At 47.9% G+C, this 16,818-nt stretch overlaps 1 protein-coding gene across 1 annotated transcript; it reads left to right on the top strand.

Moving 5' to 3' along the window:
- The first annotated feature begins 4,375 nt into the window (after window positions 1–4,375).
- Window positions 4,376–14,966, top strand: KLHL40 (kelch like family member 40). The gene is made up of 6 exons (XM_014944894.1): window positions 4,376–5,800; window positions 9,093–9,253; window positions 10,875–10,982; window positions 11,949–12,134; window positions 12,774–12,920; window positions 13,710–14,966. Exons 1-6 carry the CDS (start codon window positions 4,655–4,657, stop codon window positions 13,819–13,821), a joined length of 1,860 nt encoding a protein of 619 aa, XP_014800380.1. The 5' UTR covers window positions 4,376–4,654; the 3' UTR covers window positions 13,822–14,966.
- Window positions 14,967–16,818: the final 1,852 nt, after the last annotated feature.

The raw sequence follows: 16,818 nt of genomic DNA on the forward strand, positions 1-16,818 counted from the left end.
CACAACCCAAAATGTTGGAAGTAGTGGCAGCTATTGTGCCATGGTGGCATCTCTAGTCACATCCCCCAAAACCTCTTCAGCTACCAGGCACATCCCTTTTTCACACAGATCTGCTGCTGGACCTTTGGCAGATATTTCTCGGCATCTCCATAATTTCAGATTTACTCTTTACCACCAAAACAGCTATGACTTTGTGTGCTTCCTCCCAGTATAAAATTCAGCTCTTCTCCTCCACATGGGTGTCCTTGCAGAGCTGAAGCCACCTTGTGCTGCTGAGACCGAGGGATCTGTCCCTGAAGGTGGCTCTGCTCAGGTCCCAGGCTGTCACCCACATCCTGGACTCAAAATGGGTGACTCACATGGCAAAGCCCAGTGACTCTGCACTGTCCTCCTGACTTGGATATTCCAGGAGAGAAAATAACCCATTCACTAAGGATCTAAATTTACCCAGCAGCTGCATCTGCTGAAGCTGCCAGAAGGAGCTAATCTTAGACACCGAGTGAGTGATTGGTTAGAGACAGTTCATGGGAGAACTTGGGCTTTTCCTCCCTTTGCCTGAAGTTATCCCCTCATTTATCACTGATGTTAAAAGCCCAGGGGGTCTGGTGGGCCAGGAGCACCCAAGTGGTGTGTTCTCAACCATGTTCAGCATTGTTCAGGAGCCCCTCAGCCTCGGCGTATGACTCTGTGGAGCAGGACTTATGAGCTTCTCGTCTCTCTTCTGTAGAAGAACATCTCATCTGATCTGATTAGTGCCTGCCTGTTGGTAAAACTTGCCTGAGAAGCCAAGAAAAGCAATTATTTATTGCAACTACAAATCCAAATTAATAGCCCGACACTGGATACTTTCTTGTTCAGCCTGACGTGGCTGCAATTCCTGCATTCACCTTTCTTCTTCTAAAATTTTGTATGGGAGGGAGTGATTCTGCTGCATCTCATCCCCCTAGGATGCTTCCCATGTGTCCTCAGTCACTTTCATGCCATGGGGGGGTTCTGTTGCCCACTTAGAGACATGCTTAATAACTGACTTAGTGCATTGGTCATTGAAAATAATTGGCTGCAGCCCCATTAGACCTGGGGTCAGTTAGCTGAGGGCTATCTCAGAGCAGCCCTACCTCATCCAGCTCTTGGGTGAGTACCCTGGGGTGAGTCGATTTACCCATTCATGTGTTATGGAGATGAACTGAATGGTGGCCGTGATCAACGGCTCACCCTTATTGCATCACCATGTGCCATCTCATCTGCTTTTAGATGCTAAATCCCTCTGGGTTTGGCTGGTACTTGCTTGGAGACCAGCTTACCTTAGTGGTGACACATTGGACCCAGAAAAAGGAAGGTGGATGGGACATTTCTACTGTCATCAAAGCCTTCACAGGAGAACAGTGGTTGCAGAGGGCTCTGAGTTGATGGCTATCTCAAATTCCACCGCTACCATCAAAGAAAAGTCCCCTGTAGCAATGAGATGTGGCTGTGGCTCTCCAGGGCAGCAAGGCTCAGACCAAGTCCTCAGAAAATCCTATTGACTTCCCTGTGCATAAACAGGTTATGAAATGGTAACAACCAACCGGTGTGAACGAATAAAAACCAAAAATGAGGAAAAAATAAACACACGAGTGAGGAAGAAACACTGCACTCGAGAACCAGATGGGGAATGTGTCACCTAAAATGTAAGAAGGAATATAATCTGACCACCAAATATTCAGTGGGTGAGAGGATCTGAAGCTCATGGAACTAAGCTGCACAAAGCACTTCTGGCTTTTCATGCCCAACCCCAGGAGGGTTCAGGAGAAGTGTGTGGTGGCTCCAAGAGCATCCCTGTCTCTTCCCATTAGCACTGTGTGAACCTCCCCATGGTGCAGAGCTGCTCAGAGGGGTTGGGTCCACCTGATCAATCTTGTGACCCACCAGGCTGCAGCAGAAACTTGTTTGAACAGGAATCAGCCTTATCTGAGCTGAAGGCACTCATGCTCAGGAGCCAGGGTGGTTTACAGACCATTTGAGGTCAGGGTTGACACATAGAGCACAGCCTTCATGTCCAGCCCGGGCCATACATGGGATCTACACCCATTTTGATGGCATGGCTTGGGATGGATGCTGCTGCATTCCACTGATAGCAAAAAAATGGTGGAAATATAAGGCAAGAGATCATGCGTGTGGATGTTGCCAGAAGCCATCACAAGGACAGCATCCCAGCACTGCCAGTTTTAGGAGGCACTGGGAACAGTTAAGGGTGCCTATTCTGAATTCATGATTTGAACTCTCTCTAGAGGCTGATTCCTCCACAGACAAGTTTCTGCCACAGCCTGGCGGGTCAGACGGTTGATCTGGCAGACCCAGAGTCCACCAGAATGGGGTGGAGAGAGTCCCTCAGTGGAATGAGGACAGATGGACAGCACCAGAAGCCTCTCATCTCAGGCAAGTATCTAACTCAGGTGTAGTGCATCAGCTCTTGGAAACACCTGTCTCTCCCCATGGCTGTAGGGAGCTTAAATGACACAGTGCTCCAAGGAGATGGTGCTTCCCCAAGCCTTGGAGCTGGTCCAGCTGCTGTGTGAAGCTGCTGAAGCCGACAAGGACCCCAGAGCAGGTTTGGTACTGTCAAGGTGGTCTTCCCTGGGTAAAAAAGAGAACCTGGTAGAAACCACCAACCTACCAATTGGTTGGGAGCTCCTCTGGGAAGGGATGGGCTGTGACATGGGGAATGTGGTGGCAAACCTTGGAGGGCAGCACACGCCGAGCAGCACAGTGAAAAGGAAAACAAGGCAGGGCTCAAGGGAGATTAAAGGCAGGGGGTGAAAAACCCCAGCTGGTAGCACGACAATGCAGGATTAAATTTAGGAAAGTGCAGAGGGAAGGGAGAGGGGAGGACAGGGTTGTCCAGCCCCAGGTGTCTGGGAGGAGAGGGAGTTTCTGAAGTTCGACCCAGTTCAAAGATCATTGCTTGCCGTCTGGTCCCGACACAGATGAGCAGCACAGCAGGAGAGCTTATGATGTGAGCTCTGAAAAGAGCTTGTGATTATTCCCCTGCTATATTGGTACCTCCCAGATGCTGCTGTAACCTCACCAGTACAGAAAGGCTTCATACCAGTACAGCTCCCTCCCTCTTCCCACTTAGGTACATAACCATCATGGCACAAAGAATTTTTATAAATACATCCATGCCAGGGTAAGGGGTTATGTGGCTTTAAATACACCACGAAGAGCGGCTAATATCTTTGCATAGACTTAATTAAATCGTTAATTAAATCTGTGCCATCGCTGAGTGTCAGCCAGCCCAGAGGGCCCATAGTAATGGAGATAAAATAAAACAGATTCATTTATAACTTTTACCATAGGTATAAATAATTATAGCTACTCTGCTCATCCATGTCTGTCTAAACCAATTTGCTTCTTCATGAGCTCCATGGGAAGAGCTGGACCTGGACCAGCCATTTGAGGCTTCCTGGACATCCATGGGCATGCAAACAGGACACAAGATGTGCTGGAGACCTCCCGGAGCATCAGCTCAAGGCCAGGCAAATTGTCCTGCTGCAGCTCTAGACTTCAACATGGGGGTGTTGAATCTCAGTAGATTTTAGCAGAAGACGCTCAACTCCCAGGAAGATACCTGTGTTTAGATGTCCTAATCCGTGAGTTGAAGCCCACCATTGAGTGCTCTGCTTCTTTTCTTCCTCAGACATTCTCTCTTTCACCAAGATATGGAGAAGATGGATTTAGTGATGATGAGGTGTTCACAGACTGTCCAGTGTGTCCCATGCATGTGCTGCAGACAAAAAAGAGCCATTCCTCACCCAGGCTCCTCAAGACTCTTCCTTTACTGAGACTTAAGTAACTTCCAGCATAGATCTCACAACCCATAGGGGTTTAAATAAATAGCTCTATCTTTGTTTTCCACCCCCTGCCAGACCTCTGAAAACTGACTCCAGAGGAGAATAAAGGACAAACCTGGGCAGAAAAGCAGCCCTGAGAGCGAGCTGGCTGGAGTCAGGGGATGCCACAAAGCCCACATAAGACTCTCCCTTATTGCATCTTTCCAGCTTTGACTTCACCATCTATTTTTAGCAGAGCAAAAAGGTTCAGCAGTTCCAGAGCAGTCGGTTTAGCAGCGTCGGGAGAAGGTCCCAGCCCTGCCATTCATGACCCAGAAGGCAAATTGGGATGTTTGATTCATCGGGAGGCTCTTTCCCAATTGCAGCGGTGGAGCCGATGGGTCGCACGCGTCTCCTGTCATGGGACACCAGCAAAAGCTCCTGTTCCCCCTCCACACCGTGACTCATGAGCTGACAGACCCTTCCTGAAGCATCGAGGCTGGAAGTACAGCTGTTCCCCCCCGTCCCCTCCCTTCCTCCTTGTCCAATGTGTCATATTAAAGGGTGATCGGCTTACACATGCTCCCGTATGGATTCCTTAAGCTTTGTAAGGCTGTGGCTATATATAAAGCCCTACGCTGGAAACTGAAGTACACAGGCAGCTGCGATTTGTAGCAGGCGTTTCACATTCCCGGTGTGCTGAGAGCCTGGAAGCAAGGGAGACCCTCGAGCCCAGCTTTGAGTAAGTTTCTTTACCAGGAGCTCAGATATAGATATATTCATAAATATATATACTTTAAAAAAGGACTGGGGAAAAAAAAATAAAGGAGCGGTTACTCTTCACCATGGGTTTGCCTTTTGATCAAGTGGAAGAACTGCGTCTCTACCAGCAAACTCTCCTCCAGGATGGGCTCAAAGACATGTTGGACCACAATAAGTTTCTGGACTGTGTCTTGAAAGTCAAGGGGAAGGAGTTTCCCTGCCATCGGCTGGTGCTGGCAGCTTGCAGCCCCTATTTTCGAGCGATGTTCCTCTCGGACATGGAAGAGAGCAAGAAGAGGGAGGTCAGTTTGGAAGATGTTGATCCAGATGTCATGGGCAAGATCCTCCATTATATCTACACCTCCGAGCTGGAGATCACAGAGCAGAATGTGCAGGACATCTTTTCGGTGGCCAACATGTTCCAGATCCCCTCCATCTTCACCGTCTGTGTGTCCTTTTTGCAGAAGAGGCTCTGCCTCAGCAACTGCTTGGCTATCTTCAGGCTGGGCTTGATGCTGGATTGTGCCCGTCTGGCCGTGGCGGCTCGGGATTTCATTTGCGATCGCTTTGCACTGGTCTCTCGGGATGAGGAATTCTACCAGCTCTCCCCCGATGAGCTTATTGCAATCATCTCCAGCGACTCCCTCAACATCGAGAAAGAGGAGACTGTCTTCGAGGTAGTGATGAAGTGGGTGGGGACCAAGGACAAAGAGAGCCGGCAGAAGGCCTTGCCTGTCATCTTTGAAAGCATCCGCTTCCGCCTTATGCCCAACGACTACATCATGGACCACGTGGAGAAGCACGCCATGGTGAAGTCCAGCCCGGAGCTCCTCAAGAAATTGCAGATGGTGAAGGATGCCCAGAAAGGCAAATTCACGGTAGTGAAGAAGAAGAAAGTGAAGAAAAGCAGTGAAAAGCAAGCAAAAGACAATGTTGTCAATGGAGCAGTAGATGAGGAGGAAGATACAGAGGAGGATGCTCTCCCAGGGATCTTAAATGACACAATGCGCTTTGGGATGTTCCTCCAGGACCTTATTTTCATGGTGAGCGACAGTGGAGCAGTGGCCTATGATCCCACTGCCAACGAGTGCTATTTTGCCTCCCTGTCTACTCAAATCCCAAAGAACCACATCAGTCTGGTGACCAAAGAGAATCAGATCTTCATTGTTGGAGGACTGTACTACAACGAGGACAGCAAAGAGGATCCCATGAGTTCCTACTTCCTACAGGTACTAGCTTTATCTTTCTGTTGTTTCTTTGGCCACTTTGGAGCATCACCAGTCTTTAGCTTCCCTGTGATGCCTGTAATATACATTGTCATGTGATGTTAAAAAAAGTTGTAAATGAAGATGAAACATTTGAGTTGCTTTACTAGAGTTTCTTCTCCCTATATCTTTAAGGCAGATCCCACTGAGGGGTAGACAATAGGAATAACCCTTCCTGATCCAAATCATGACTAGATGGTCAGTGTGTTTGGTCCAGCCCTGGCTGCCATAGAGCATGCGAACTGGAAGGTTAGTGGCATCAGGTCTGCATCCAGCTTTGCATCTTATATGTTCCCTGGTTATGAAACCCCAGCAAACCCCAAGGTTGACTCCTGCGAGGTGCCAACAAAGGGGACAGCAGCAGCTGCAGCCACAGAGCAAACACCCCAAGGACACAGGGTATGTCCCTACCTACCAATGTGTGCCTCATTTCCAGAGCTGTTCTTGCCCCTGGAGGTATATTAGGTCCAGCTCAGCGTCTCTGGTCCTTTCTACCATGTGTGGGGGATACCGTGGTGTAATGTCCTTTGGGATCCTCCACAAGAAAAGTGGCTGTTCTAACTCAGCAGTAAACAAAGCTGTGATCAGATCGAGCTGTGCAGAGGCAATCTGAGCCCCTTGGGCTGTAACCCAAGAGCACCTTCCCTGTAGACAGCTAACGCAAGGCGCCTACCCTTCCTGCTGACCCTGTAGGAATCCGGTGAATCCTCTGTCCTTCCCCTCATATCCAGAAATCCTTTTGCTCTTCTGCCATGGCTCACATATTTTCTGGGAGGAAACAATAACATGTCCAGGCAGAAAGGATAAAGTATGGGTGGTTCCCAAGCTGAGACACACAGCTCGGATCTCTCTATTGCCTCATTGCATGGGTAGGTCTGTACACCTGCACCACGTGTGCAGGGACTGTGGTTGTCCTCAGCTGGAAAGGGTCAGGCTTTGGAGACTATACAGCCTGCATAAAACCCATGAAGTAAGAAGTCAGCAGGAAGAAACCACAGCCCTAGGAAGTGGGGTGGAATGGGGAAGGCAGTGGGTGTGCAGGGCATTTAAGATACAGCCCTTCTTACTGGACAATGAGTGACAACAGTGGTCATGGCCAGCTCCACCACTCACCTGCCCAGAGCAGGTAGTTGAGCTGCTTTGTATTCAACCAAAACCTACATCTAAAGATCAATGTTCCACCAGTCTGGCTGCTGGCCAGGCAAGGTGACTCCTTGAGTGGTAATGAAGGTCCACCACATTCTGGGCTGTTTCAGCACGACTGCAGCAAGCAGGTCAAGGGAAGTGATTTTTTTTCCCCTTTGATCATAGACTTGTGAGACCACATCTGGATGCTGTGTCCAGTCTGGGGCTCCCCTTGAGCATGGGAGCTGGATGAAAGACCTTTGGAGGTTCTTTCAGTCTAAATTATTCTATGATTGTGAGCTGCAAACAGCAAGATTTCTATATTCAGCTCCCAACTTGCCACTGACTCGGTAGCCAATGCCTTGGGCGTTGTGTGGCCTTTTTCAGCTCCTTCCCCACAAAAAGGGGACAGTGGTCCCCTCACAGCTTGCTATGGCACTTGTGCATGGGAGGTACAGACAACTCCCAGGGCTGGAAGGTGCTATCACTTTGCAAAGGTGTAATTCAGTGCCATTACATGGCTCATGGTTTCTCTATGAGTAAAAGAGTCTTTTGAGCCTTTTTTTCAGCTGAAACTTCCCACAGAGGTAGACAGGCAGCTGTATGATGGACCCTTGAATCACCGTGGCAGTGCAGCAGCATCTTACACCTTCTGACTCTTTCTGGCCTCCCTGATTTTGCATTCCTCCTGCTGAAGTTGAGAGAGTTAGGTCAGGGATAGTTTAGATTTAAAAATATAAAAATGCTGATAAATCCCAGAAGCCTTGCAAATTTTGGCAGGAACAAAACGATTCCATTGACATTTCAGATGGAAAAGGGTATCCTTTATTTGTCACTTCTAAGATTTATGACTTGAAAACAATGCTGAATCCATCAAGAAGCAGGAACTATCCTGGTGACTGAGCTGCTCGGGCTCGCACTATAAATATCGCATATGTGGACCACAGCTTACAAAGGGACAATAACCACAGGCACCCAGCTGAGGCCAAGTCTTTGGAGGCAACCCAGCAAGCTGAAGCTCTTTGGCCCGAGCCCATAGCAAACAGTGCTTCAGGCAATGATGCATCACAGCTTCATCTTGCAGAGTCCCACCAAACTGGCTGCAAGACATCGCTCCAGACTTAACCCATAACGTCCCTCCTCTGCTAACAAGTTACATTAAAAAATTTTGCTCCAGTTCCCATCAAGCCACGGTGCCCAGGGAGCCTTGTCTTGATCTACAGATGTCCAAGGATCTGCAAGGATTTGGCCATCTGATCTAGTAGCACTGTACGGATCAGCTTCCCCAGCCATCTGATGGGTCTGGCACACTTTGATCACCAAGAACTCTGGGCTTCACAACACCATCTCAGTTTTATTCTACCAAATTGAGTAGATGAGTATTGTGTAAATAGCTTTTGGGCAGATAGATGCACACAGATTCCATCTCATGAATTCTTATAGCACCATCTCAGTTTTATTCTACCACATTGGGTAGATGAGTATTGTGTAAAAAACTTTTGCCAGATAGACGCACACAGATTCCATCTCATGAATTCTTATACACACTGAGGTGATACGGGACAACATTAGTATCTTGAGAAGCAGAGGAGGGACACAGTAACTGATCGTTTGCCCGAAGGAAGAAGAATTGGTCAGAGAAGAAGATGGGCCTCAGGGGAGTAAGACAACACTGCCAACGACATACTGTTACCTGGCAGAGGTGGAGAATATTAGGATGAAATACTATGGCATGTGCCATAATTGAAGAGGTTCAGGCAAAATTTCTAAGATTAAGGTTCTTCAGCTCCTCCAGTCCCAGGAATTATCTGTTATAGGTCCAACACGGGATTCTTTCATATGAAGATGACCAGACTGTTCCAAGCCAAGGTTTTGGTGCACAGAGCAGAACATGTTCCTGCTGGTGCATCCCTACTCTCTTAAAACATATGTCATATGATATACGACTTCAATTTTCACTAAGATCTCCCATCCTGAACCAGATGGTAAGGCACAGGCAGAGGCAGACGTTGCAGAAAGTGTCTACTGGGGTGACTGAGCTGCACATGGGAATGGATGTTGCCCTCAGCCTCTGGACCCTGAGCAAATGGGCTGGGTGAGCACACACTAATGACCATGTGTTTCCTTTCAGTATGACCATCTGGACGCAGACTGGCTGGGGATGCCCCCCCTGCCCTCCCCTCGCTGTCTCTTTGGCCTGGGAGAGGCGGAAAACTCTATTTTTGTGGTCGGCGGGAAAGAACTGAAAGAGGGAGAAAAGACCTTGGATTCGGTCCTGTGCTATGACCGGCTGTAAGTGTTCACGTGCGAGTGTGGGGTGGGAGGTGGTTGACAGGAGAAGGTGAAAAAGCTGGTGTGCAAAATGACTCCAGCTCTTCAGGGACAAAAAGCTTTTGGAGACCGGGCTCGAACTCTAAATGTAGATGCTGGGACCACTGGGACTGTCTCAAGCTGTGCCCTGGGGCTCTGAGCTATCTGTCTCCAGCTGCTTCGTTTCTTGTAATTGAACCTCCAGGAGATGGAAGCCGTAATGGGGATATTATGTTAGCAGAGACCAAACTTAGCAGATGTTCACAGGGGACATGTACTGAGGAGTAAGGGGAGTTTTTCCTTCTGCTCACCCATCAGTTTGGAGTTTTGGCAACCTTTACCATGGGGTCTCACCAGGAGTGGCTTTGGACAGGAAAGTTTGTTTTTAAGTGTTCAGATGTGGCACTGAATGGCCCCCTCTGAGAGATATCAGGCTTAATATACGATTATTTTTGCACAGTGGGCTCTGACCCATAAACTTTATTAGAAGGCAACATCTTGTTCTGTTCACAGGAGGCAGAAATTTTCAAAGACTGCTCCTCCCTGCCCCAAAGAGGCAGACAGGAGGCATTAATAAGACTTTGCTTGGGCTATATTTAGATGTGTGTTCTTCAAAGTCTGTTTCATAGGCAGAGATTTGAGACCAGTTTGATTCCCACAGAACAGGGCATTTGTCTGGCCCTGCACACTCTGGGAAAGGACATGTCTGGCCCCATTAATTGATCAGGGGGGGCTTTGAATACCAGTTTGAAGCTGGTAGGGATGTGATCAGCACCACCCATATTTCTGGCGTTATTTAGGTCAAGATTTCAACTGTAACAAAGCTGGAGAGGGCAAACTGCTGGTCTGTGGCATCAAATATTTGTCCAGAGTGGCTGAGCAATGAGAAAGCATTCAGAGCCCAGGCATCTCAGTTCTTAGGTGAAATAAAGTGAAGGCCTTGGAGGCTACATCCTACAGGTATGAAAACTGGAGCTGAGTCTAAGTTAAGTGGACATGTACAGAGACCTCTTGATAAATTTGTCAGCCCTATTTGGGTACCAGTTCAGGGTTTCCAAAGCCTTAGAGCTATACCCTCTTCTTAGTTGCCCTAGAGCCAACTCAGAGCCTTCAACACAGCCCTGCACTACAAAATGTGGACATACCCACTGTGGGTCCTTTCTGAGCATCGGCCAACCATTGCACCTCAAAGTGGAAGGTGATGGCCAAAAAATAAATTTATCTTCATGATCTTGCAGCCCTAAGTTGCGTTGGTTTTAATTTTTTTACATAATGTGGAAATCTGTCTCTTCTGTGTCTGGCTGGCAATGCTCGTAAATGAGATGAGGTCCTGGGAGAAGAGGGGCTGCATATGCACAAAGCCCAAGAGTAGGGGATGCCGCAGAAAATAATGAATATTAGCATAAACATTCTGCTATTTTATTTTCCCCTGTTTGTTTGGATCACAAAATTTACTGGATGAGCCCTATGTCATTGAAAACTATGTATTTTTTTAGATTGAGTCAGGATCTGTGCTCGCCTCTAGGTCCAGAAAGTGCCATGTACTCGGGGCCTTACCCAGAAAGCTGCAAATCCTTTTGCTTCCCATCTTTCTCTGATCCAGGTCCTTCAAGTGGGGTGAAGCCGATTCCCTTCCCTACGCAGTCTACGGCCACGCCGTGGTATCACACAAGGACCTCGTCTACGTCATTGGTGGCAAAGGAAGTGACAAGTGAGTCAAAAATACAGGGAGTGCTCCTCAAAACTAGTGAGTTGACACCTCCCCAGCCTGCACGCTATGGGTTAAGGAGGGTTGGATGGGGTGTGAGATGTAGATCTTTCCCTCTCAGCTCACCTTTGTGATTCCAAACCACTAGGAGTCCTCCAGGGAGATCAGGGAGATGGCACTGTCCTTGCAGGAGAGGGAACATATCATCCCCTTTACTCACAATAAATAAATACCACACAGATTGGGAGAGGTGCTGAAGAGCAAGAAAACCCTTTCACATTGAGGGTCTCCTGTCTTGGACTTGTGGAGCAGTGAGGTCCTAGTAATCAAATCCAGATGGGTATTTGCAAAAGGGGTGAAAAACTTCATCAAACCTGACCCCCATCCTGCCCTCCTGCAGGAGGTGAGCTCAGCAGAAAAAGCCTCTCTTGGGGAGCATTGAAGCAATTTCTTTGCAAGCCAGAAGTGTGACTGTTTGCAGAGCAAACATGCCATAATCCAGCAAAGACAGGTCCTGCTCTGGAAGGATTATGGTCTGGAGAGTGTGAGCATGCATACATTCATGCACCTTACATTACCGTCCCGGGGAACAGGGGGTGTTACTGGGGATGTTTCACAGCTTCAAGTTGGATCAGCTGCACAGAAAGACCATCTGATGGCCATGTGTGAGGTCCTGAGAGGCACTGAGCTACATGGACCCGTATCCAGCTGCGTATGCATAATGTTGAGCTTTTAGGACCCCTGTCCAAAGCAGACACAGCAGGAGGGGATGTGTTACACACAAATGGTGTCTCCAGCCATGGGCATCCTGGAGTGCACACCCAAGCAAAATCACTCATGCTGATATGGAGGAGCAAAATGCTATCTGGAGATCCCATGTTCTTCCCAGCAGACATCACCCAACTCCTGCAGTACAAAGCTGCCCCTCAGCAGGTGATCAAGAGGCATCCTTTTCTCTCTCCTCTTTAGGAAGTGCCTGAAGAAGATGTGTGTCTACAACCCATCCAAGTTTGAGTGGAAGGAGCTGGCTCCCATGAAAACTGCCCGGTCCCTGTTTGGAGCCACTGTGCACAAGGACAAAATCTATGTGGCTGCCGGTGTGACCGACTCTGGCTTGACCAACTCGGTGGAAGTGTATGACATTGCCTCCAACAAGTACGTACCTGAGCACCTCTTTGGGGCATAGTTGGACAAGAAACAGCTGTAGGTGTACCTTAGGTGACCTCTAACCATTCTGTTTGCTTGCAACTCCTGATACCAGTTCCTCCCAGTCTGTGTTCCTCAGACACCTGGGCATCATGTAGGTGTACCTTAGGGGACCTCTAACCATTCTGGAGTTTGCTTGCAACTCCTGATACCACTTCCTCCCAGTCTGTGTTCCTCAGACACCTGGGCATCACTGCAGTTGGGCTGTCGATCATCTCAGGCTCAGCTTCAAAGCAGTTTCACCAACTGGTCCTGCTCTTTGGTTCCCTGTAGGGCTGTAGCTTCATCTTGGCAGCTTCACCCAACACAATAGACTCTCTGACTTTGGGTGGCCCTTGCAGCTGTAGTCCCACTGCTGGGACCTGTTGGTCCGTGCCAGGTGTGCTTCACAGATCATTTACTCAATGCAAAATGGAGGTTCATTGTGATGATGGAAGCAGGTATCTCCGAAAACAGATCCCATCCCATGTAGACCTACACAAGTTAATCTGTCACTGGATAATTCAGTTGTTGGTTCCTGATTTAAGGTCATTCTTGGCGTGGGGGTAGGCAGGGTGCCTTAACATGTCCCTTCTCTCATCATGGCAGGTGGGACACTTTCACTGAGTTCCCTCAGGAGCGCAGCTCTGCCAGCCTGGTGAGCTTGGCTGGGGTGCTCTACCTGCTTGGAGGGTTCGCCACGGTGGAGACGGAGTCAGGAGAGCTGGTGCCAACGGAGCTGAATGACGTTTGGAGGTGACGATCTTCCCTGGGGCTGTCCAAGGGAGTGTGGGTGGGATTTCAGTGAGACCCACTGAGGGAAGAGAGAGCTTCTGTCTTGATGCCTTTGGCGTGAGACACATGTTGCTCCCCCAGCACAACAGGGGGAACTCAGGCTCAGCACAGGGTCTCTGGGTGAGGTTTGCCCTGTGCTGTGCTGGAGGGCACATTAGGGGATTCAGTGATCTCTCCCAACCTCATATAGCAAAGGACCTGGAATATCTGCTCCTTTAGCTTTGTTACTGCATTGACATTTTGTCTGGAGCTGGTCGTAGACCTCCCTTTTGGTGTGAAGCAGTGTTTGTGCAACGGATGCTCTCCCTGGGAAAAGCCAGTGCTTGGGCTGGAAATCAGGTTGTCTCTGTGTGTGGGCAGAAAGTGCTTTCTGATGGCTGCTAATATAGCTTCAACCGCTCCTGTCCTTCACGTCTGTGGCTCTAGAGCACCCTCAGCAGGCACCTGCTGGCCTTCACCATGGATGTTCAGTCTTGGTGCCATCAACCCACTTCCCAGTGGAAAAACAGACCCTCCCCTGTGAGACCACACGCTGGTATCCATGTTCCCCAGCCCAGTGCTGCAAACCAGAGCACACCAGGGCTGAAAGTGCCCACGCAGCTCCCCAACGCTCCCACAGAGACCTTGTGGCCAAATGATGTCCGTGGGACAACACACCATGCACCGGGGCTTCCACCACTATGGGGGGCAGCTGAAGTGAGGGAGAGGAGACACTTTCCTCACCACGACTGTCCGTCTGTCTCTCCTCAGATATGATGAAGAGCAGAAGAAGTGGGAAGGGGTCCTCCGGGAGATCCAGTACGCCTCCGGTGCCACTTTCCTTCCTGTGCGCCTCAACGTTTTGCGCCTGACGAAGATGTAACAAGGCGTGATTTTTTACTTTTCTTTTTTTTTTTTTTTCCATGGGGGTCTGGGGCAAAGGGGGATGGGAAGAGGTGAGGTCACGCTTGTCAGCACAGATGTGGCAGCTGGATACTGTGTAGGACATTGCATCTGTGATTGGTACCTTTTTATTTAATCTAATGGGAAAGGGGGGAAAGTATCTTGAAGCCCTGTGGAAACTTGAAGATGCTCACAAGACAGAGAAGGGATCTGGAGCCTGCAAGGGTCTCGGGTAGACTGAGACGCATGGAGCAATGAGTTGTTCCAGTCTCAGTAGACAGGACAAGAAGCTCATAATCTCGTTCTGCTTCTTTCTCCATGTTTTGTTCCATCTTCTCAACTGCTGTTGAACCACCCCAAGCAAGAGGGGAGGCAGAAAGTGGGTCCCAAGGGGCTAAGCTGATGTTCCCCAGGGAAGGGTGGGCCTAGAAAGTATTTCCCCATCTAATGTAGCTGTGAGCATAGTCCTAGAGCCCACCTTGGAGGGGAAAAGGAAGGATCAGTCAAGTGATACGGGAGAGACTTGGGGGGAGTGTGATGAGTTCTTGGGTGATGAGAGTTGTTGGGATGCGACAGTTAAAAAAGCATGTGACTGTGGGCAGCAGAAATGCTTTGGAAGTTGTAATGAAAAGAAAATAGCCTTAGTTCTTTGCCTTCACCTTGACTTTAGACTGAAGAGACGCCAGGAGCTAAGGTATGCAGGAGGGGAAGGGTCACGAGAGGAGTAGGGTAGAAAAGGGGGGAGAGACAGGCAGGGAGGGCCACGTGGACTCATCTCCAGCCTTTTGGGCTCCTCATCTTCAATCACAGATCACAATGTCCTCATATCCTCACCTGTGGTTGGACAAATGCTGTTTTTTCAGGGAAAAGTTTTATATTTATGCCGTTTCTCTTATTTTTAATGTTCTGACCTCTGATTTTTTTTTTTTTTAAAGAGTATTCTAGTTTCTAGTTTGCTAAATACGTGGAGATCTCAGTTGTGTTTGGCTCAAAGAGAGCTTCCTACTGAGGAAAAATACAATATTTTTTTTTAAGTTATCCATAATGATGTTTTGATAGAAACACGGTTGTACTGGCAGCAGGACAAAGATTTGCTAGAGCAAAAATCTCCTGATGCCAACACCATCTGACCAGTGGTTTATTTAAAAATAAATTAATAAGCTATTTCAAAAGAAATCCCGTGCTTGTATGTTGATAGAACTGTAGCTGAATGTCCACAGCAACCAAACCAAGCGAAAGCTGTGATGAACACAGGCAGCAAACCAGCCTCATGGAGAGCCCTTGCACAGCCCCAGCTCTTATTCTTCTTATTTCCACCCCTTTGGCAGCTGAACAGAGGTGATAATCAATAATTAAAAAAAAAAAAACAAACCTTGCAAAATAATACCCTCAAAGTGGCATGAAACTTATGGTATCATCTAGCTCAAAATGCAGTCGTGGAGAAATTAAAACATGTTTGGAAGGAAAGGCAATTTGGCAGGAGTAAAGGAGCCAGAGCCTTGTCCTGGTTTCATTTTAAGGATTTAAAAAGTTACAGGATAATCTCCTTAGAGGACAGTCGTATCAGAACAGTAATGAAACGTTTTTTCACAGGAAAAATAAATCCAAGGTGACTGGTTGGCACAAAACAGCTTAAAAAAAAAAAAAAAAAAAAAAAAAAAAAATTTGGAAAAAAAGAAATGGGGAAAAAAGGCACTCAAAAAAAAAAAAAAAAAAAAAAAAAAAAAAAGCAACATAAAACTTGTGAAACAATGAAATGTGTGAAAAATGCACTGCAAAAAAAAAAAAAATAAAAAATCACCTTCTACTCAGTTCTGCAGAAATTCCTGTGCAGGACTCCCAAGCTAATTGAAGATGAATCTACCAAATGTAGAATAGCTTGTGGCAGAAAAGAGAAAAAAACAAAACAAAACAAAGAAGAACAAGAAGAAAAAATAATCCATGCATAGAATAATAATTTTAAAAAAGTAATTTGTTGGGGTAGCAGGATACCACCTCCTGCCTGGGATGGGAAACCAACAGACACAGAATGGAAAGCTGTTGGCACTTGGTCTGAATAGAGTCAAGGGGAATGTTTCTGAGCCTCGAAGAGTTGGTACAGTGTAGTCCATTGAAAATGGCCTGAGAGGTGGCAACTAAAACTGCTCCTCATCCTTGGTTGCTCACCTCACAACCGTTCATTGGGAATACAGCTGACAGGACCTTAGTCCTCCTGTGTGGTTCACACCCATTATAAAGCTGTGGGAGATGCTGTCACTGGCACAGAGAAAGAAATCATAAAAGGAAAATTAGCTGTTGTATTAAAGAACCCAGAAGAGCTTGAAATATCCCATTACTTGAGCAACAAGGGCCAAATCTCAATGTGTACAAGCCAGTGTTGGCCCAAGGAAGGCAGCAAAGTTGCACCTTGCCAAGTGAACGTCTGGCCCAGAGATGTTCACCACCACTTTGCCAAGAGGCTTCTTCAGTCCAAAGGCAATCACAGATTAGAAATGTCAATGTGAATGCTATGAGAGGCATCACTCCTCTCTGCTGCTCAGCATTTTCCCAGCTCAGATGCACACATCTTCAGCGGCGCAGGTCCCCTGTGGGTATCTTCTCCAGGCAATGCCAGCAGCAAAGGAGCAGGTGCATCCCAAGGGTGAGAGAAAAATCATCTCTTCTTCCATTAGCTTTCCAGTATCAGTGCTAACAGTAGCTGGTGAGGTTCCCACCACTCCATTTTATATCAATAAAGGCACTATGTGCTTTTGGATGGGCTCCTTGGTTTCTCTGCTGCTTAGAGAGGAGCTCATGGAACCTCAGCTCATAGCCAACACAAATCTTATGGAGCCAGGAGGACGCAGGAGCTTAGCCCTCACCAAGCCCCTTCTTCCACCCACTCATCGTCCTTCTCTGAAAAGCCATTTTTTGTTGGCCCCACAGCAGTCCATTTGTCTCACACATATGGACGCACCTCCCACCAAACCCAACACCA

The sequence above is a fragment of the Calidris pugnax genome, unplaced genomic scaffold, assembly GCF_001431845.1.
Source record: "Calidris pugnax isolate Ruff unplaced genomic scaffold, ASM143184v1 scaffold54, whole genome shotgun sequence".
NCBI lineage: Eukaryota > Metazoa > Chordata > Aves > Charadriiformes > Scolopacidae > Calidris > Calidris pugnax.